Below are 22281 nucleotides of genomic sequence, written 5' to 3'. Positions count from 1 at the left end.
CCAGTGGGCTTTGAGCTCCACATTGCTTAGCATTAGTTGACTCGATTGTCACTCTCATTTGCTGGTTTCTTATTTGTCAGCTTGTGTGGGCTTTCCTTCCTCTTCTTGTGTTTTCCCTCCCCTTTAGCATTGATGCATTACTTGTGACCTTCCGGTGCTCGTTTTCCAAACACTACTTTTTTTGTTTGTTTAAGCACTCCACGAGAGTGCATGTGTTTTCCAGCTGTCATCCTCATGTACTTCTCCCCCCTGTTCTAGCCTCTCACCTATGTGCTTCTCCCTGCCAGCTTCCCGTTGCTCTCTCACACAGATTTGCTTATCTCCTACATGCACCCTCTGTGTTCCTTCTTCCACACATGAGTATCCTCCAGGTTGCTTTGGCGCTCTTTCCCTCTATATTGCTTCCCCCCTGAGCCCTGTGTGTTTCTTCTGCCCCACCCTTGCTTTCAGTGTTGCTTCCACACCCCCCACTCCCTTTGTTGCTTCCCCCACCGGGCCCTTCCTTGTTCCTTCCTCCTCCCAGGTTGCTTCCATCCCTCAAGGCGTATACCCCACCTGCTTTAAAAAAAATAAGCTCCAACTCCGATTGGTAACAAAAAAGAAAAAAAAGTAGCCCTGCCATATTGTAGGTGCGTGCATACGTGTGCCTACAAAATGAAGTGACCGGCCGTGTCAAGGTTTTTAAAGAAATTTCTTTAGCCATGGTGCACAGCATCAGGGATGCTGTGCAGCTTGGCTAAAAACCACTGGCCCAGCCGAATAAGTCCCAAAGGCAAGACCTATTGACTTTGCCGACACTTGTTTCTAACAAGCTTTGATGCCTTCTGGGAAAAGTGCTTCTGACCAAGGAAAGCAAGTACATTGGCAGAAAGTATATGACATGGTTTATGGTGTACGTCACTGTTGCAACGTAGTTCAAACTGAAAATCTGTGAATTCCAAGAGAGGCAGAAATTTGCAGCAAAAGTAAAAATAACCATCTCAATCAAATTTCCCAACTTTCTTTATGAAGAGTTTGTTAATTATTGGTTGTGATATTACAGAACCCCTCACAATATTACAGCATATCATACATTAAGTGAAATTATTTCTATGGTAACAGTATGTGGTTTTGTGCACTGCCTCTTGCGGTCTCTGGTGTTGTTATAACGTTAAATGTCTGTCAGATGGACCAGGTATGGCATTTCTTCTGAGGTATAAGATTACAGAATTCTTTTGAAGTGTCTTTACTTAAAATGTATATGTAATCTTCTGAGAGCTTACAAAAGAGTTCCTATGTTCTGTTTCCCATCTGTTTGGAGGGGATATTGCACATTGATATCAATTAAAATGGTAGTGTTAGAATAAATGTTTAGATTTGTTTGTCATTTTCCAGAAGGCATTTGGAAAATTATTAAGATTTTACATGCTATTGAGACTGATCTTTACCTATGATAAATTACGGCTCTTTTATCTTGAATTGTGACCAGTCATTATTATTTGCTAGTTCTCATTATTTATGGTATAGCATTTTGCCTTACATAGTTTAATTCTTCTCTGTTGTGGTAATATACTGAATAGTTTGTTGAAGAAAACAAGAGTTTATAGAAACCAATCAAATAGTTAATTATTTTCTTTGTTATTAGGCAGGTGTTTGTGCTACTTTTCGTTCCCACTATGTTTTTAGAAGGTTTTGTGTAAATATTAAAAATGTCTGACTAACATTTTTTTGTTGTTGACATTTTCTAAAGTATTAATGGACTGGGCATTGTAAAACAGAATGAATCTGACATATTGTATTGTTAGTATTTTATGAGTTATTTATATATTCCTCTTTTTGGCCAATTCAAATGCATGTTAAATTGTCCTGAAAAGAAACATTCAGATTTAATTGATGTTTTGTACTTTTTCTCTTGAACAATTCAATATGCATCTTGCCACAAAAAAGGATGGTGCCAGGTGGCAGTTGTCTGGAAACTGAACTACAATCAACCTTCTTTTAAACAGTTAATAATTAGAAATCAGTCTTCTTATCATTGGCAGTAGGAACGCTACAATTAGTTAATTCCTCAGGCAAAAACATACAAAATATTCAGAGTCAAAATGTTATACAAGACAAAATTTGATAGTAAAAGAGGGAAAGATGTTCATAATTACAATATTAGAAGTTACTTCATCCTGGTGGCACTAACCTGTCTGTTATAGCTATTAGTGTACAGTGGCCTCAGCATATGATCAGCAAATCTTCTTGCTCAGTGATGTTTATTTAGAAGTTTGAACATTTGTGTCTCTGTACATCCTATCCTCAAAATTCAGAAATCCATGAGTTCATAATTTGTTGACTTGCCACCCTGAATATTGTTTTATTAAGTGTCGATATACAAATCTATACCTTTCCTCTGAAAATTAAGTGCCATTAGGCCACCCCTTGCTTCTTATTCTATGGCACTGGCATGCTTCCCACAAAAAGACCAGGTTAGCAGAATGGATATCATACACAACTTTACTTACCCAATGACATTACACAAAGTGAGGTTTCCCTTTCACTCAGAGGCCTCGTTTTATGGGTCTCGCTAGAGAATTTACAACAGCAAATGATAGAAATATGTATCTTAAAGCTGTTAAACCATAAGTGTTTTTAAGAAATGGGAAGAATAAAAACATATTTACATTTTCAACATCTTCAATTTTGATTGCTTTAGCTAAAGGTCTGTTATTTTGATTACTAAAGTGTACTACCGTGCAATTAAGCCATGTAATTTACTCCTATAAGTGTATAATTCTAAATGTATATTCATAACAGGAGCCATTATTTTCCCAGCTGAGAACTATTGTTGGTCACATACCATGAGTCCAGTACATGATCCAGAAATATCACTTTCTGCATCATTGTAGACTTCCTACAACAATTATGCTCTCCAAAACTATGTGCTAAGCTTAGTCACTTTAATAAAGGGCCTAATTTCTAGAATAATAACTCTGTGAAAAAAGTGGTATATTTTTCAATGGAACCTCGAAATGGGTCAACTAGTGAAGATGTTCTCCTCTGCTTCCTCCAAATTAAGTTTCATAGGGGCCAATTCACAAACTGCATTTTGTAATATGCAATGAACTACAGTAACACTACTTACTACAATATGCAATCCACAAACCTATGATTGGAATTCTACACCTCTCCCAAATTTTCTATTGTAAGATTTCCTCACATTGAAATTTACGTCTTAGTAGCAAATGTGGGAGGCAACAAAGTGAGAGGCTGGAAAATAGGAGGGGTTTAAGGAAGTGTAAACAGGAGTTTAAGAACATACATGCTAAAACAAACACCCATCCACAAAAGAGTAAAACCGTTGCTATTCAGACTTTATACTTCTTAAAGTTAATATAGCCCAAATATGTCACAAAACAGTTCTAAATGTACCCACGCCCACCCTAAGTCTAGCACGACACAACCCAACTCACAGGTAATCAACACAATCCAGTATAAAATAATGGAGGTGGCGACTTAAAATAACACTCCACATGAAATTATATTAAATAAATACAATTATTAATATTATATTAAATGTACATTGATTTAAAATTATATATTTTATGATGTACAACTTTTAAGGAATGTGCTAAATATTAATTATATGTTAAAAGGCTAAAAAGGGCATGATTTAAAAACATATTTTAAAAATAGAATTTATAAATTAAATATAAATATTCATTATTTAATATTTAATAAACATTTGAGTTAATGTGCTGTAACATTTTACTTTGTGTTAATAATATTCATTATAAATTAATTTACAATTTTATTTTACATTGGGGTATTTTTAATATCTTTGTCAAAAAAAATATTAAACTGTATCGATTCAATTTGAATAAACTGTATCACTTTTCTCTATAATTTACAAACAAGCACACCACCTACATATGGAAAATTACTAGTAGTAACATTCTTACTTCAGTGTTAGATGTGACATGTAAGACTACAATTAGGTGTATAACTATAGTCGGAAATGGTGAATTGTAAATAAAGTGTAGCCCTACATTTACAGTAGGAAATGGTGATTAGCATAAAAGTATAGATTTACACACAGGTTTCAAGAGCAAGTTTACATATGAGTAAATCTGTATGTGTAACTCTGCCTTTAGGAAAAAGGCCCTTAGTGTAGCGAAGTAAGTGAATTATTGATGAGGGGGTAGAAGAGGGCAATGGATGAAACAAGACAGTGATGAGGGGGGGGGGTTGTATGCAACAAGGGTGATAACTACCCTCCAGGTCATTATGAACACTTTATGCAGTCCTGAAATTTCACCTACAGATCATTGTATTCAGGTATGTTGGTCTAATAAGTTCAACTTGAGCAGAGTAACACTACACCAACCACAATTTATTAGGTTATCACATGGAGGTTCAGAACTGGAATTAAGGCCCATAATGACTTGGAGGGAGGTGGAACATTGATCAAATAGAGAGATGGGCAGTGACTGGTGGCAAGTGGATGGAAATGCAATATACCACAGTCCCTTGCAGTGATAAGAAGGGGACTGAAGTTGTGATGCAGGTGGAAGTAGTTCTGAGTTGGGCAGGACATTTATTGTAAGTGGTTTGAGGCAAGATATTGTCAGGATCTATGATTGGCAAATATGTGGAGCATGGCCGGACACTAACAAGGGTGGTTTGGAGAGATGCATGGCATTCCCCATCTTCTTACTCTCATGTGCACTTCTAAGAATGTTCTTGGTGTATCTACAGAGAGAAAAGCCCTGAAATATAATTTGTAGATGGCCATATATGCTTACAGATTAACTGCTTGAAAACTGAAATGTAAAAGATATGGAAAGAGCCTGAAATTGCCCCTTTGATCCAACTTTTTGCTCAATCACTGCAATGGCACATCTAAATGCATGTAACACAGTTTTGGCTAATTCTGGTAATTCTGCTTTCAGATCTGGATGAAGGGGCAGCTTCCATCTCCCTGCTGGACTCTCTCAGAAGCTGTGTTGAGTCTTTCTTCCTGGGGCTGTGTGTGAAGTGCCTGCCCTCTGTTCCTATCTCTTCCCTTAACTGTAACTCGCGACACAACCAGGGGTCAGGGAAAATACAGATCCATACAGGTGAGGTGAATAATAATGAAAGTGACTTCTTTTTTGTCTGGCGGTGGCCACTAAAGATTCTGATGTTTTATCATCCAATGCAGTTGTAATGATTTTAACATCTTGAGAGCGGTGAAAAGTATGAGTGAATCTTGCTGAGATCAATGCAATGTCCAGAAAAGTAGGCACAGAACTGAGGAGTAGCCTCTCAACCCTTTGGACTATCTATCCACCTTAAGTAAGAGCACAATTTTGTTTAGTCCATTTTCTCTAAAAATATATTCTATAAGTGATATATTAATTGCTGAGTGGCAGAAGCAAAAACATATCTTTGGAAAAAGAAAGAAAAGTACAATGAAATAATAAAATTGTGCTAATTTATCAAGTTGTCTCAGATTAATCAAATGCCAATGATAACTACAGATACGTTCAGGATAGCATGACCCAGATTTCTGAAGAGGTGAGCAATGCCATGATATTCAAAGGGGGCACATTATTTGTTCTGGAGTTCTTTCTGCATTACTTCTCTGATCATGCGTGACCTCCCTCTGAATATTTTCTGTATATTTCACCCACATGGGAGATGTGTTTACTCGAAGTGACAAAGGGTTCTGGGTAGATACATTTATGAAATCTCTTTGGCCAGTAACATTGGGGAAAACTGGATACAAATTAAATAAATGTCTGAGGAACGTTTGCGGCTCTTCCCGTGGGAATCAATGGGAAAAGGTGTGGAAAATGTGTAACTGATGGGCCACTATCATAGTTTAAACAGGGTTTAAACACAAGGTGGTGTCCTGAAAAAGACTATGTCTCTGTGTCCGTGCGTGTGTGCGTGCAGTGAGTGTGTGTGTGTATGTGTACATTCATGCATGTATGTCTGTGCATGTGATATTGAACATTGGATGGGCGGCTGGTAGATCTGGAGTGTTGGACTGTGACAGGTGGAGGCTGTTCTGCAATATTTGAAACTGACATCTGCAGGAAAATGTGGGGCAAGAAGACATACTCTTTCAACTTCCAGTGGTGTGATGGTTCTGTTATTGAATAAACATTATTGAAGCTCCTGCTGGTATTTAGACCTCTTTTCATTGTTAATCGGACTGGCACATTGACACACATGCATTTCACGCCTCCTTTGTGACCTGCATGCACAAACGTTTCATGAACCTTTGTGGACATTTCCACACATTCGTTGTCTGCTTTGCAACTTGGAGGACCCATCTCCGAGTACCGGTGCTAGTTGTTTTTTTAGGTATCACCTAAGACAGTGCATGTGTTGTTGCTTGCGCCCATTTATTTTTTAAACCATCTTTATTGAGAATGTATGCAGTATGGTACAATAGGTGTTATCATCAAACAAATGTGCCAACAGTGGAATTGCCAGTATGGTGTAGCGTGACTCATTACATGCAAAGTTGTACATGAGGCCATGGCAGTTCAGATTTAAGGAACAGAACATAGTAGGCCATCCAATACGGCCGCAATAGTCCATAATCCACAGGCTTCTTTGTGATGGAGCAGCGTGGCCTCGGCCCTGCTGCATTTGATGGTCGCTGGTTGCTAGCGTTTTGCGCTTGGGAGGTCCTGGCTTCCAGTGCATTCCCATCATACGCCGTGCCATTAACAATGCTAGATCAATGAAGCGGGTAGAGGCGCCACCGGCGTTCTGGCGCTTATACAGGCCTAGATGTCTGCTGGTCACATTGTTCAGGTCAGTGCGACCTGTGGCTCTGGTGAGGGCATCCATGACATCTTTCCAGAGGGTGAGGGCGATGTGGCAAATCAAAAACATACGTAACATGTCTGCCTGAGGAGCGTAGCACTGTGGACAGTCGGGTGAGGATGCAGGGTAGATTATATGTAGTTTGGCCAGGGTAAGGTATGCCCTGTGGAGAAAGTTATGCTGTATATATTCAAACGGGCTGGACTAATCCCATTGGGCGCTGGGTCAGACTGATTTGCATATGGCTGGGTCCAAACTGGAATGGCATGGTGCGCAAAATAATGATGGATTTAGGCCCAGATCTCTGTACTGGGGTGAATGTATGACATTGTTCTGCATTCTTTCCTTCAATTGTTCTTTTTGCATTTGTCACCCCAAGTGGGACGGGTATGCCCAGACGTGGTTCCTGTGCTCTCCATGCCACTGGAGTCGAGCTATCCTAACTGATGAGGGCTGAAAGCCCGAAACCAGTCCTAGGATGCTTGTTTCCAGTCCAGGGAGGACCTGGCCTGGCAGTTCGGGCTGGACTGTTCCCATTGGGCGCAAGGTCAAGACTGATTTGCATATGGCTGGGTCCTAACTGGAATAGCATGGTGAGCAAAAAAACGATGGATTTAGACCCAGATCTCTGTACTGGGGTGAATGTATGACATTATTCTGCATTCTGTCCATCAATTGTTCTTTTTGTATATATTCAAAGCAGGTATAGCGGGAATCCTTTCACAGGCATGCGATTATTGTATCTCATTCCTTTTGGGCCAGTTCACGACCAATGTCTTGCTCCCAGGCCTGCCATTGCATCACTAGCGGATCCTGAGTTTTATGTGAATGGGCCCTAGCAAGCCAGGTGACTAGCCGGCTGCCAGCGCCCATTGTGTAAAATGTATGTGTTAGCGGGTGTGGATCAGACTCTGTGTCCACTATGCCCCACAGTCGCCCCAGGTCTCCCGTTATTTGTCCATACACCAAGTATTGGCACACTGGGGGATCCGTTTGCTTCATCAATTGATTAAAGGGGCTGAGGGCCCCATCATGGAACAGCTCCTCTTGGTTGTCCACCCCCACTGCTTCCCAGAGATCCACACCCTCCCGTCCCTATTTCTGCCCGGGAGGCCCATATAAAGTGCAAGGCGATCTCCTGAGAATATTGTGGCATGTCCAGCATGACCCATGGTGCCCGCTTATAATGCTCATGTGCCACTCTCTGGCCGCTAGTGGAAAAGGGTAACACCGAATTGGGGAGGAAGAGTCCTCGGATGAGTCGAAGCGCCCAGTCCTCAGGTCTCGGGCCTATCTCTGCCAAATGGCGCCCTGCCAGCCAGCATGTGGGCAGTTGAAGCTGTGCCGCCAGATAGTAATACTCAAACACCAGAGCGCCCAACCCCCCTCGCTCTGTCAGAAGCTGCAATTTTTAAAGGCTGCTCTGTATCTCCCCTTATTTCATATGAGGCTACGGATCATTGCATTCAGTGACCTGAATGTGCTTCGGGAAAAGCTCACTGGCAGCTTAGTTAAATAGTACAGGAGTCTCGGGTGCATCACCATTTTGGATAGAGACACTTGTCCCTGCACTGTGAGGGGGAGTGAGCACCAAAAGATGATTTGGGGCCGGAGGGAGGAGACCGCCTTCATGAGGTTTCCATCGAGTAAATCTTGGGGTGAATGGTAGATATTAATGCCCAAATAAATGTAAATGTAAATGTAAATGTATGTGTCTTGTAAAGCGCACTGCTGCCCTGAGGCGTCCTGGAAATATCGGAAAGTATGATGTTCGCAGTGGATGGCGTGGGTGTCTACTTCAGTATACTGTGCAGGGCAATCCGGGTCGAGCGGGAATAGGCCAGTTGACTCCCAACCCGAAGGCAGACCTGAAGGCGTCCAGTATTTGTGCAATTTCATCTAAACCCACGCAGATATCCTTAGCATAGGTCAGGACATCATCAGCATACAGGGAGATAGAATGACCGTGCCTCTGAGGGGTATACCCCATATGTGGTCTGGCTGGCAGAGGTGCTGCGCCAGAAGCTCAATCATCAGGGTGAAGAGCTAGGAAGGAAAGAGGGCACCCTGATGTATGCCCCTGGCAACTGGAAAGGGGGCTGATATTCTGCTCCCTATCTTTACCTTCACTGTGAGGTTTGTGTATAGGAGTTTGATCATGCTCTGCAACCTGCCCCTTAAGCCCATTATGTTCAATACCGCAAACTTGCAGTCCAAATATAAGGTGTCAAAGGCTTTTTCTAGGTCCAAAACTAAGCAGGCAGCATGTGACCAATGCTACAGGGTCTCCTCCAATATTCTGTGCATTCCTACTAATATTGAGGGTCATATATCTACCCAGTATCAACCCATTTTGGTCCGGGTATACCAGGGTCAGCATGTGGTCTAGTACCCACGTTGCTATAGCTTGCTTAGGGATCACTGACATAATATCGACTACAAAAATATAGACTTACAAAAATATCGATGCAAAAATATAGAATACCAAAATATCGAAGTCCTATCTCCAAACAGGAAATTACAAAAATATCGAATCCAAAATATCGTTGTAAATAATATAGTTAGTCAAAATATCGAATTTTTTAAATGTTTTAAAAGTAATGTTAAATTAATGAAATAATACATATAATTAACTGACACATACTTAAAAATACTTAAATAACAGTAAACTTAATGAATAATTAAAGTAAGTAAAAAAAAAAAAAATAATACATATATCTTAACGTAATATTAATTAAAAATATTCAATATTTTCTGTGTAGGATAGCGGGCGCGTAAAATTTACTATTACCACTCCAGTAAGTGCAATAGTAGGGAAAGCGTTGGATAGCGGGAGGGTAAAAATTACTATTCCCACTCCACAGAGTGCAATAATAGGGAAAACATTGGATAGCGTAGGGGTAATAATTACTATTCCCACTCCAGAGAGTGCAACAGTAGGGAAAGCGTTGGATAGCGAGAGGGTAACATTTACTATTCCCACTCCAGTGAGTGCAACAGTAGGGAAAGCGTTGGATAGCGTAGGGGTAAAAATTACTATTCCCACTCCAGAGAGTGCAACAGTAGGGAAAGCGTTGGATAGCGGGAGGGTAAAAATTACTATTCCCACTCCAGAGAGTGCAACAGTAGGGAAAGTGTTGGATAGCGGGAGGGTAACATTTACTATTCCCACTCCAGTGAGTGCAACAGTAGGGAAAGCGTTGGATAGCATAGGGGTAAAAATTACTATTCCCACTCCAGAGAGTGCAACAGTAGGGAAAGCGTTGGATAGCGGGAGTGTCAAATTTACTATTCCCACTCCAGTGACTGCAACAGTAGGGAAAGCGTTGGATAGCGGTAGGGTAAAAATTACTATTCCCACTCCAGAGAGTGCAACAGTAGGGAAAGCATTGGATAGCGTAGGGGTAAAAATTACTATTCCCACTCCAGAGAGTGCAACAGTAGGGAAAGCGTTGGATAGGGGGAGGGTCAAATTTACTATTCCCACTCCAGTGACTGCAACAGTAGGGAAAGCGTTGGATAGCGGTAGGGTAAAAATTACTATTCCCACTCCAGAGAGTGCAACAGTAGGGAAAGCGTTGGATAGCGTAGGGGTAAAAATTACTATTCCGACTCCAGAGAGTGTAACAGTAGGGAAAGGGTTGGATAGCGGGAGGGTCAAATTTACTATTCCCACTCCAGTGAGTGCAACACTAGAGAAAGCGTTGGATAGCGGTAGGGTAAAAATTAATATTCCCACTCCAGAGAATGCAACAGTAGGGAAAGTGTTGGATAGCGGGAGGGTAAAAATTAATATTCACACTCCAGAGAGTGCAATAATAGGGAAAGTATTGGATAGCGTAGGGGTAAAAATTACTATTCCCACTCAAGTAAGTGCAATAGTAGAGAAAATAATAAATGTATATTTTTTTAAAATTAATTAATTATTAATACAAAAACAAGTATTACAATTAATTACCAATTCACACAAGAATTGATTATTTATAAATACCAATAAATTTTTGTTTAATTAATTAACTATTAATAATTAATTAACAAACAATTGTTTTTCAATAACAAACATTAATAAATGCAAATAATACCAATTAATAATTAATTTATAATATATTAATTAAGGATATACACAAATTATTTAAATAATTATTTTTTTCAAATTATATTACTTCCCAACATATTCCCCTATAAACACAATACCCGCTACAAATATTAATTAAATACAATTAACATAATTCTCAATTAAACTATTAATACTAATTAATTACCAATTAATACTAATTATTTACCAATTAATAATTAATCAACAACCAATTAATTTGCAATACCAATTAATAATTAACTAATAACAATTAAATTACTTCCCACCCTATTCCCCTATAAACCCACAACCCGCTGCAGAAGTAAAACGCAAAATTAAATTAAAGATATATTAATTAACAATATACACAAATAAATTAAATAATTATTTATTTACAATTATATTACTTGCCACCATATTCCCCTATAAACACACTGCCCGCTACAAATATTAAATGAATACAATTAACATAATTATCAATTAAACAATTAATACAAATTAATTACCAATTAATACTAATTATTTACCAATTAATAATTCATCAACAACCAATTAATTTTCAATACCAATTAATAATTAACTAATAACAATTAAATTACTTCCCACCCTATTCCCCTATAAACCCACAACCCGCTACAGAAGTAAAACGCAAAATTAAACTAAAAATAATTAATAATTCCTATAAATTATTATTTAATAATCTATAATTAAATTACTTCCCACCCTATTCCCCTATAAACCCACAACCCGCTACAGAAGTAAAACGCAAAATTAAATTAAAAATAATTAATAATTCCTATAAATTATTATTTAATGTACTATAATTAAATTACTTCCCACCCTACTCCCCTATAAACCCACAACCCGCTACGGAATTAAATTACAAAAAAATAAAAAAAACATAAAATTCATTAATTTAAAAATATTCTAACATACATTCCAATATTAATACATACTTTTAACACATATACTAACACTTAAAACACTATAAAAAATTCGATATTTTTAACAACTATATTATGACTGTCGATATTACTTACTTCTATATTATTGCAATCGATATTTCTTACCTGTTTTTCGATATTCTTCACCACTATATTTTTGCAAGTCGATATTCTGTCCATTCGATATTAAAAACTCGATATTCTGGCTACTCGATATTTTTTTTTCGATATTATGTCTAGTTACCCTTGCTTAGAATCTTATAATCGCTGCCCAGTATGGACAATGGTCTGAATGAAGCTATCTCAAGAGGGTTGCATCCCAGCTTCAGGGGCCAGACAAGGAGTGCTTCTTGTAGAGTTGGGGGTAGGCTTCCAGCAGCGAGAATGGCAGTGTATAGCTTAGATCCTGCCCATTAGTTACTATTGGTTGGCTTCATCATCACTGTCATTTCCTTGTTTCTCATTGGTTAGCGCGTTCAGTTTCACTTTCTCTGTGTGTATTTTTCCCTTTTATCGAGTATGTACCAACAACTGCTTCATGTTGGCGGCCAGTGTCTTTCCACTGGTGGTACACTTCTAGAAGTACTTTTCTTTAAATTTAATCTGTGGCACTCTGGAACGTGCATGTGTTTGAAGGCTGTCTCGCCTCCTCCTCCTTCCCATTCTGCTCCTCGTTGTTGCTTGCCCTTCCCCTGCCAGCATTGTTGCCCAGTCGTCGTTTCTTGTCCCATCCACCTCCCACATTGTTTCTTGACCTGGTTCACCCTTTAACCTCCCCACTCACACTCTATTGTTGTTTGCCCAGTCATCATTCCACCTCCCGCACTGAAGCCATGTTGTTGCTTGCCCTGTTCCCCTCCCGCATTGTTGCTTGAGCTGTTCCCTGCGCCCCCACTTTCATCAGTCCCCTTGCCCACCTCCCCATCATTGCTTGCCCCATCCATATTCCTCCTCACTTCCCCTTTGTTGTCCTGTCCCCAAACCCTGTCCCCCATTGTTACTTGTGCCTTCTCAGATCTGGCCACGTCATAGCTCTTTTTTCCTAAGCATTGGTAAAGGCAATAGGACTTGTCTATGGGAGTGCTACGACACTGCTAGAGTTGACCACGTCATAGCGTTTTTTTGTTTACTTTTAGCCATGCTGCACAGCAGCCACGCTGCTGTACAACATGGGTAGACTTATTGGCTTTGCTAAGGCTTGTCTTAATACTTTATTTATTGCATGTCTTCAGCTTCTTTAGGCCCTCAGATTTTGTTTGTTTTAGTTATTTGGCTCGCCATTTTGACCCCCTTCCTCAGGCCCAGAGACGACGCCCCTTACCTTGGACCTGAGGCTTTGGCAGTAAGGGAAATAGAAAAAGGTCTTCCTCCTCTGCACTCCTAGGGTGGCCATCTTGGAATGGAGCCCTTTTATTCTAAAGACTATACCAATTTGACTGGTTCCCCTGTCAATTATCTCCGAAACCGAAATAGTTTCAACTGATACTGTTTCCCACCCAATCTATTTTGGTAAGCTTGATCCTAGGCTTTCAATAGCAGCTTGTCCTTGAGCTTGTGGACTACGACTCTTTCCAAAGCATTCCGATTTTTCTCCCCCCTTTTGGGAGTTGGACCTACTACAGGAATAAGCCAAACTGTTTTAAGGCAGCCGACCTACTATCCTACACCACATTAATTTGAGGTGTTTTTACACCTTCTTGCTTGTCTAATATTTTTGACACGAGGTGATATTTACCCCCTATTATGTATTTTTAGGTCTGAGCGCTTCCCTTGTAATTTAGCCTGAATCAGCTGCAGGATATTATTAATCCTATGCTCTTTATGCACCCTTACGGATTTACCGTATGTCGTTTCTCTATGCATTGAACACTCCCTGTAATCTATCCTAAGCTGCCGTAGGACATTATTAGTCTTATATCTGAATGTGTATTGTAATTGTAATTTAACATGAACTGCTGCATGTTACTTTTTAATATTATGTTCTATATGCATTCTTACTGATCTACCTCTTTTGATTCTTTATTGCACTGAATGTTTCATGTAATGCAGACGGAACAGCTGCAGGATATTATTAACCATATGTTTGAAGATTTATGGTAATTCAATGTTATGCCTTTATGCTTCCTAACGGATCTGCCTCATTTTGATTCTTTAAGGCACCAAATGTATCTTTACATGCGACTCGACAATCCAGTACAATACACTTCCTGTAGCTTGACAACGCACGCAACTTCACAGAACACACTCACCGCTCTGTGCTCCACTGAACTGTTAATGCCTGTAGTCTTTTCTAATCTTTCTTTTGCTTCCTTTTCTCATCTAACTCTTTCGTCCTGGCTTTTAATCAGGTTTTTCGCCCCCTCTTTCTCACATGCCATATGGTTCTTCTTAATCTGCTAACCACCTTTCCTGATCCACCCCCATCTCCCCCCCTTTACTTTCCCTTGGAACGCCTCCCTCACCGCTCACCCTCATAACTCGGCCCTCCCCGGGGGCTCACTCGAGTCCCTGACTTTCTTCCCTGTTTCCCCTTAGTTCACTTCCCTTCCACTCCACACCCCATTCCTTTTTCCCTCCCTCACTTTTCTTCCCTACCCCATGACCTTTCTAGAGGATTAACATGCCTCCCCGCAATCACCCCCTCGTGTCACCGGATTCACCCATAACTAGACATGTCCCTAATTCATGGCAGAATTTTAAGTACAAATTATTAATACGTCACCAAGAAACCTTATTCGTCGATAACTACCTGAGTCTCACCTCCACGATAAAAACCAACTACATCTTCTACTCCAAACGACCCTCCAAATGGAAAAGTATCTTCCTCAACCACCTCCCCATCTTGAAATCTTGCAAAATCCCATATGGTCTGAAACTGTCTACCTCCCGTTCCCCTGCTTTTCAAGGCGAAATTGACATCTCTATTTTCAAATCTGGTAACATCCTCATTCAAGCCTCAGAAAAACACCTCACCATCTTTGAACACCATTACAGCACCTTATCTTATCTTCTATCAAAATCTCCCTCCAACCCTCCAGCCTCCCAATCACTTGTGGACCTCCCTCCCTCTCTTTCTCCTACTTCCATACCTCCTCTCACTGACACTTCAACTGCCTTAGATGTCTCCGAAGGCCAGACGCACTATTTCCCTCCCACATCAATTACCGTCCCTCCTTCTGAGTCCCCTTCATCCCTCCCCGCCACTCAAACCTTCCCTCCTCCTCTTGAGTTGTTACCTCCTTACTCTAATTCCCGCCTTTCATCTTCTCCTCCCTCCCGACTCCCTAAAGTCGATCTCCCCTCGGCCCAACTTCTGACTCCAATTCCTCCCTCCCTTAACTACCCTCCCCCCCTTGACCAGGACGTCTGCCCTACTCACTCTCCGCACACACAATTACCTCCCCTTGACTCTCAACGGGCTCCAGTGAATCTCCTTTCTCTCCTCCCTCCCCTCCCTTCGTCCATCTACTGGAACACCCCTCTCAACCCCCCTCCTGGGCTCCCACCCCGCCCTCACCCCAGACCTTCCACCATGACTATCTCAGAACTCTCTCCTCTCCCCACCGCCCCCCCCCCTGCCCCGTCCCTATCTCTCTTATAACACAGACACTTTTTAACATAGAACTCCATCTCGCTAACCTGTCGTTTGAACTCACTTCACTCAGGAAAGATGTCAATTCCCTCTCCGCTCTTAACCGCCCCAACCATTCTACTTCCCGGGGCTCTGTCCAAACCAACACCTCAATCCACCAGCAACGGAAATCTACCCCCCTCGGTACCGATACAGATAGTACCTTCCATGCCCCAAGCCATCTTCCCTCTCCTGATCTCGGTGTCCTCGGTCCCTTTTTCCCCCATAACCCTCTGATTACTGTCCCTCCTGTCCCCCACGCATCCATCCCTGTGATCCTTGGAACTAACAGAATGCCAACCTCCCCAGCTTCTCCCAGGCTGCCTCCGCAACTTAACACTATCAATTCTATCCCCCCGCCTAAAACCAAACCTAAACCCCTTTCCTGCTTGCTGGTAAACTGCCGCTCTGCTGCTTGTCATGCGATTGAAATATCGGAAACTATCCTTAGTGAAACCATTGACATCGCCTTTCTAACTGAAACTTGGCTCAATCACTCTTCTTCCATTCTTGACCTGCTCTCTACCCCTGGCTACTCCATCCTCAGAAAAGAAAGATGGACCTGGCAGAATTGGAGGTGGTCTTGCCATAATCTATAAAAATGAACTCTAACTCTCACTTGTGCAGAGCTCCGATCATTCTACTTTTGAAAACCTCGGAGCGGAACTTCGAGTGCATGGCTCCCCGCCAATTCGCCTTCACAATATCTACCACTCCCCTAGTGAATCTCTTCCCTTTGTAGAAGAATTATCCGATCTTCTTTCTCAATCCTTGCTTTCCAATTTTAAAAACCTCTTCCTTGGGGACTTTAACCTCCATTGGAACAAAAAAGATGATCCTATGGTTAACCTCCTTACAGATCTACTTGACATTAATAACCTGAAACAACTCTGCCATTCGCCTACTCACACAAAAGGAGCCACTCTGGACGCTATCTTTACAAGTACTGATTTGGCCTCACTTTCCTCCATCGTACCCATTGACTGGTCTGACCATCACCTCATCCTTTTCACGATCTCTAACACGATGCTACCCCTACCCCCCAAAATCATCAAACAGAAGAAATTGACTAGAAATGTCCATCTTATTCCCCCGGGCGAACTTCAGACTAAAGTCAAAGCACAACTTCGACTTCCTCCTCTGTCCCAAAATGCTAATTAAGCACTTTAATAAATTGAGCACTTTAATAAATCCATCACGGTTGTCCTTGACCAAATTGCTCCAGCCGAACTTAAAGTTTAGAAAAACACCTCCTCCAAATCCTGGTTTAATACAGATCTCAACAATGAGAGGCATGCCCTTAGGTCGACTGAACGCATTTGGAGACAAAACCCTTCCCCCCCAAATCTCGCCCTCCTCAGATCCGCCAGGTTCAATTACAAAAAGCATATCCTTAATACTAAGGCGACCTTCTTCCGCTCCCAACTGGACCGGGCCAAAAATAGACCCAGGGAACTATTCAGCATTATTAAAAACCAAACCACCTCTGCCCCCACGCCCCCCAAGGTGACGGCCACTATCGTGAGATGTGAGGAAATTGCTAACTACTTCTCTGAAAAAATCTCCAAAATCAATGACTCCTTCGTCTTAACTCCCCTTCCACATTGCACACTGCCCACCCAAGATTTTTCCTCAAATCCTCGGCCCTCTTAACTCTTCCTCATGACCCTTCATCTCTACCTCTAGTCGTTTCTCTTCCTGAATCCGACCCCACCAAACTTGAGAAAAAAACCAATGCTTCCTGGCATCCCTTCCATCTAGTTACCGAGCTTGAAGTCCTCGAAGTCATGGCCAGACTTAAACCATCCTCTCACACCAGAGACCCTCTCCCTGCCAACCTAGTCCAAGATTTAAAACACATCATTGCCCCTTTTTGGACCTCTATCATCAACTCCTCCTTTGGCAAGGGGTGTGTCCCTGTTTCCCTCCAACTCGGACAAATCACTCCCATCCTCAAAAATCCTGCTGCCGACCCTAATGACCTAAATAATCTTCGGCCTATCTATAACCTTCCCCTTCTCTCTAAAGCCCTTGAAAAATGTGCCTTGCACCAATTAGACTCACACATCGACACATTCAATCTATTGGACTCGTTGCAATCAGGTTTCAGAAAGGGCTTGAGTACAGAAACTGCCATTCTCAATATAATTGATGACATCTATCACTCCCTTGACAAGGGCGAATCTTCCCTTCTCATTCTCCTTGATCTCTCGTCTGCTTTCGATACCGTGAACCACTCTACTTTACTTAACACTCTTAAAGATCGTTTTGGCCTCAACGGTTCAGTTCTCAAATGGTTCTCCTCCTTTTTCCAACATAGAACCCAGCAAATTAAAATTCAAGACTGCCTTTCTAAACCAGTGTCTGTCTCGCTGGGTGTCCCCCAGGGCTCTATTCTCTCTCCCTCTCTTTTCACCCTCTTTATGGAACCCCTCACCTTTATTCTTAAGCATGCAGGAATCAAGAATCACCTCTACGCCGATGTCACTCAACTTTATCATAAGATTCAATCCCGCTCTGACGTGCTACACCTCAATGAAGCCTTGACTAAGATCCAATTCTGGTTCCACTACAACCACCTCAAACTCAACCCCAAAAAAACTTAAATCATTCTTTTCTCCCCTAAAAACAGCTCACTCACCATCCAATCCTGGATCTCGGACCTTACAGCTCTCAACTGCTCTCTCATCTTATCAAATTCAGTTAAATCCCTCGGAATTAACATTGACCAGAACCGTTCTCTTATCTCCCACATAAAAAACTCGGCCAAAAGCGCTCTCTTCACTATCACCTCAAGAAACTAAAACCCTTCATTCCTGCTGATGACTTTAGATCAGCTGTCCAATCGCTGGTCCTGTCTAAAATCAACTATGGCAACACCATTCTGTCTGGTACACCTAAAGTCCACTTAGCCCCAATCAAATCTGTTCTTAACCTCGCTGCTAGGCTCATGACCGACCTCAATCGGTTCGATCACATCTCCCCTACCCTTAAAGCCCTCAATTGGCTTCCCATTGAAGGCAGATCTTCCTATAAGACCGCCTGCATTACGCACAAAGCCCTGCATCAACACACCCCGCCGTACCTCGCAGATAAACTCCTCAAAGCGGGCTGATCTCGAACTCTGAGGAGCAAAAACACACTTGTTCTTGTCCCTCCTCTGTTAAACAAGAAATCCACTCAGTCACGCTCCTTCTCAAGAAATGCTTCTACCATCTGGAATGCTCTCCCTAAAGAACTTCATTGCAACCCCTCCTACTTCAGCTTCAAAAAAGACCTCAAATTACACCTACTCGTCAAATTCTGGGGTCCTTAACCCCTTCTCTGGGCTCATATCGCAACCCGGTTTCCTACTTGATAGGAGCCTCCCTTCAGTGCTCCCGACGCCCTCTCTCCACCCCCTTTTCTTCACTTCTTTCTTTTCTTCTCCCGCTTTCTCACTATTCTTTTTCTTAGGCTGATACACTTGATGTTTCCTTACCCCCCTCACAGCCTCGTGCCATTCTAACATCCTGCCCCCTACTCTCTTTCCCCCCTTCTCCACGACAATCCTTTCTTCTCTTGTCTTGCTGTTGAAGATCGCAATTTGTTATTACCAGATGCTATTTATTGAGCTGTTACCTATTGTTTTAATTTGACTTGTATGCTACCTCATTGTATTTTTTGCTATTTTTAGATCTACCCATGTGACCCTTTTTAAAGCGCTCTGATATCCTTGGGTCCAGCCAGCGCTATATAAAACCTTTAAAATAAAATAAATACTATATTGCCTTCCTGCGTCCTCCCACATAACAATGTAGCAGCTGTACTGACAGTGTGTTGCACTCCCTGCAGGAGGAATCCCAAGGGCAGGCCCTCAACTCTGCCATGCTCAGGTACTACACTTGCCTTCCTTCAGATGCCTAGAGGGTGATGACCTTATTTTGTGTGTCTCTCCGGTGCTTTGGCACTTCATGCTTTGTCCTACGGATATCTGAAGTTTGAGGCTTCTCGTGCGGCTACTCAATTCACGTACATAGACAATAAAAGGATAAAGAATTGGATAGAAATGAGCTAACTGTACGTGCCCTCCCAATGAGCTTAGATGCCATACTTGAGGATATCATTTTGGAGGACATAAAGAAGCATTCTTGTAGTGTTTTACACTGAGAATTGGGCATAAACCATCTAAAATGTGAATAAAATGGGCTTATTCAGGGAGTATTCATATACACTTATAACATAAAGAAAGGAATGAGCCCTCGTCGCACTTTTCCTAATAGGGAGTTGGAAGTTTCAGGGGCCAATTCGCAACGGCATGTAAAAGAACATAAAGGACTGGGGTATCGTAAAGGACTGGGGTACTCCTTCCCACACTGATAAATACTTTTGTGAATCAGGCCCTGTTGAAGTGGTGGCTGCTATCTAACGCCAGGGGGGGGGGGCAGGTTGCGTAGGGGAAGGGACAATGAAAAAAAATGTAAACACTTACCTTTGTGCTGCCGCCGCCACCTCTCGGTCTCTCCCCCCGCTTCCAGGGCAGGAACAGGAAGCACCTGGGCTCCCCATAGCCAATCACAATGCTGCAATGCGGCCTTGTGATTGGTCAGAGCACTGTTGTTCTGTGCTCAGACAGGCAGCGGGAGCCTGGGCATGTTCTCCACCCAGGCTGTAATGCAGCCTAGGTGGAGAACATGCAAAGTGCACGTAATGGTTTGGCCGGCCCGAGACAGCCGGCCAATGCATCGTGTACTCTTGAACTGGGCAAACCACTCCTCCCCTGCCCTGCTCTGTGAGCAGGGCAACCCTGCTCCTACCCAGCTGAGCAACGACGGAAAAACAAAATATTAACAAAAAGTTATTATCATTTTATTTTTTCCTTTTTGACCTGCTCAGTTGGGCGATACTCCACCGCCTTAGCAGAGGAGCTGCACCTGCCTATTTCGGTTTTGCAATCTAACATCTATATCCTGCCATTAAATCATATATGGTATTTTACAAATCATACCTTGGCTCGTGAATTTACCATTATATTTATTGAACTTTCAGCAGGTTTTTTTTTTAAAATGAGGGAATAATGATAAGTAATTGACTATACCATTACCTAATACTCATTCTTTGTTGCATCAGAGAAAATCGCAGTCTAAGGCTCAGATGAGAATGCAACCACTACTTTAGGGTTTATGGCACATGTTCAGGTACTGGTGAACTGTTAGATTGTGTTTTCTTGTACTTTCTACTGGTTAGTGTGCATTTTTGGAGTTTCAGTGTTGCAGACCTTTCCTTAGGGTTCCTTACACCTTCCAGGTCCCCATGTCGTGTTTTCAGCAACAAGGAAGACCCCTCCTTATACCATAGTAAACTGGTCAGTCCACTGATCCAGGTGTCAGAAATAATACATCTTTTTTGTGGGAACCACTATTTGGTAATAAGAATAATCACAGCCCTCCTGAAGCCACAACAGACTTGAACAGTGCGTCGGATATCAGCAAATGAGTAACACAAATGCAAGTGCATTTGTTTGCTATGGGTTGTGTAGCAACAGTAAGAAACCTTGCAGTGGATTGCTATCCACCCTACAGGTTAATTAGCTAAACACAGTTAGTTTGAAGTAGTAGAGTTTGCTCAAATGTTGACTGTTGTTCTGAAGGAAATTTGGTTGTAGGCAGTGGCTAAAGTTGAGGTTCTTGGCAAATATGTGTAGTTTTTGATTGGTCAGGAAAATAGTTGGTGCTTGGGGATTTGCCATCTCTTTGGATGGAATAGCACAGGTTGAGGGAGTCAGAGGATTTGCTCTGGAGACAGGCTAAGCCCACAGTAGGAAAGTGCCCTTTTTGTATGGTCATCACCCCACTGTTCTGCTCCAATGCTGATGGTTATGGCTCTGATACTGCACTGAAGCTTGCTTCCCAGGTTACAGTGCCAATGTTCTCTCCCCAAAACTGTTACGTTTAAATTGGTAACCCCAAATTCCAAGGATTGACCCCCCGTTATAAGTCCCTGGTATATGGTACCAGTGGTACCCAGGGAATGGGTGATAATGGAGTCCCCCGTACCTGCAGCACTGGTTGTGCCACCTGAGTGACCCAAGTAAACTACTGACAGCAGGCCGGCCATTGCAGACTGCAGGAGCTCAACTGTGCCCTCACTATGTGTGGCGTAGTTAATCCACTATTCTTAATATATGTCAGTCACCCCCAAGGAAGGCCTCCTGAACGCAGGAGGTAGGGTGCATAATAAATCAGGGTTTGGACATATAAGTGCAAGTCTATATGTCCCTATAGTGACTTTCCCTATTGGAAACTACTATAAGTGTTCAGGGGTCCATAGGATAACATGGGCTGGCACCCAGGCATTCCTGAGGTTGCCAGCTCCATTAGGGTACCACTGAAATTTGTCATGTTTGGGCTAAAACAACATGCCTTCTCACCCCTGACATGAATCTCGAGTGGAGGGTGATGTGGTATGCACCCATGCATTCTCCTTAGAGGTTGCCCACCTGATTGTCCAGGATTCTTTGTGCTCTAACTGGCAAGCCTGCACTTCTCGTGCTTGCTGCTGCCAAGACAGGATTCTGACCTCCTGCCAAGCTGTGTGATCATTCCTTGAAATCAGGAACAAAGGCCTGGACAGAAAGAAGGTCACACCTCCTCCCTCCCAGGCAGGTTAGTGAAATGGCATATCAAGGCGATGAGCTATAAAGGCTGCACCACCTCTGATGTGCATCAGGGCTGACTCCCAGAGGAGGAAACAGCCCTCCTCCTGCCCCAGGCACATTTGTACCCGGACAGGCGGAAAGTTAGATATTCAAGGAGGCGTACACCTCCCATAAGGCTAGGCACACCACCAGGGTGAGCATCCTG

General features: G+C 42.2%; 1 protein-coding gene across 1 annotated transcript in view; it reads left to right on the top strand.

Moving 5' to 3' along the window:
* The window catches only part of AMZ1 (archaelysin family metallopeptidase 1), a 104606-nt gene that overhangs the window by 41852 nt on the left and 40473 nt on the right, over positions 1-22281 (top strand). The window contains exon 3 of the mRNA XM_085630214.1: positions 4917-5084. Within this exon, the coding sequence (XP_085486340.1) occupies positions 4917-5084 (168 nt within the window). The remainder of the gene's footprint in view (positions 1-4916; positions 5085-22281) is intronic.

Source organism: Triturus cristatus, chromosome 10, assembly GCF_964204655.1.
Source record: "Triturus cristatus chromosome 10, aTriCri1.1, whole genome shotgun sequence".
Taxonomy (NCBI): domain Eukaryota; kingdom Metazoa; phylum Chordata; class Amphibia; order Caudata; family Salamandridae; genus Triturus; species Triturus cristatus.
The sequence above is the reverse complement of the archived record's forward strand: the minus strand, read 5'-3'. Positions and strand labels throughout refer to the sequence as shown.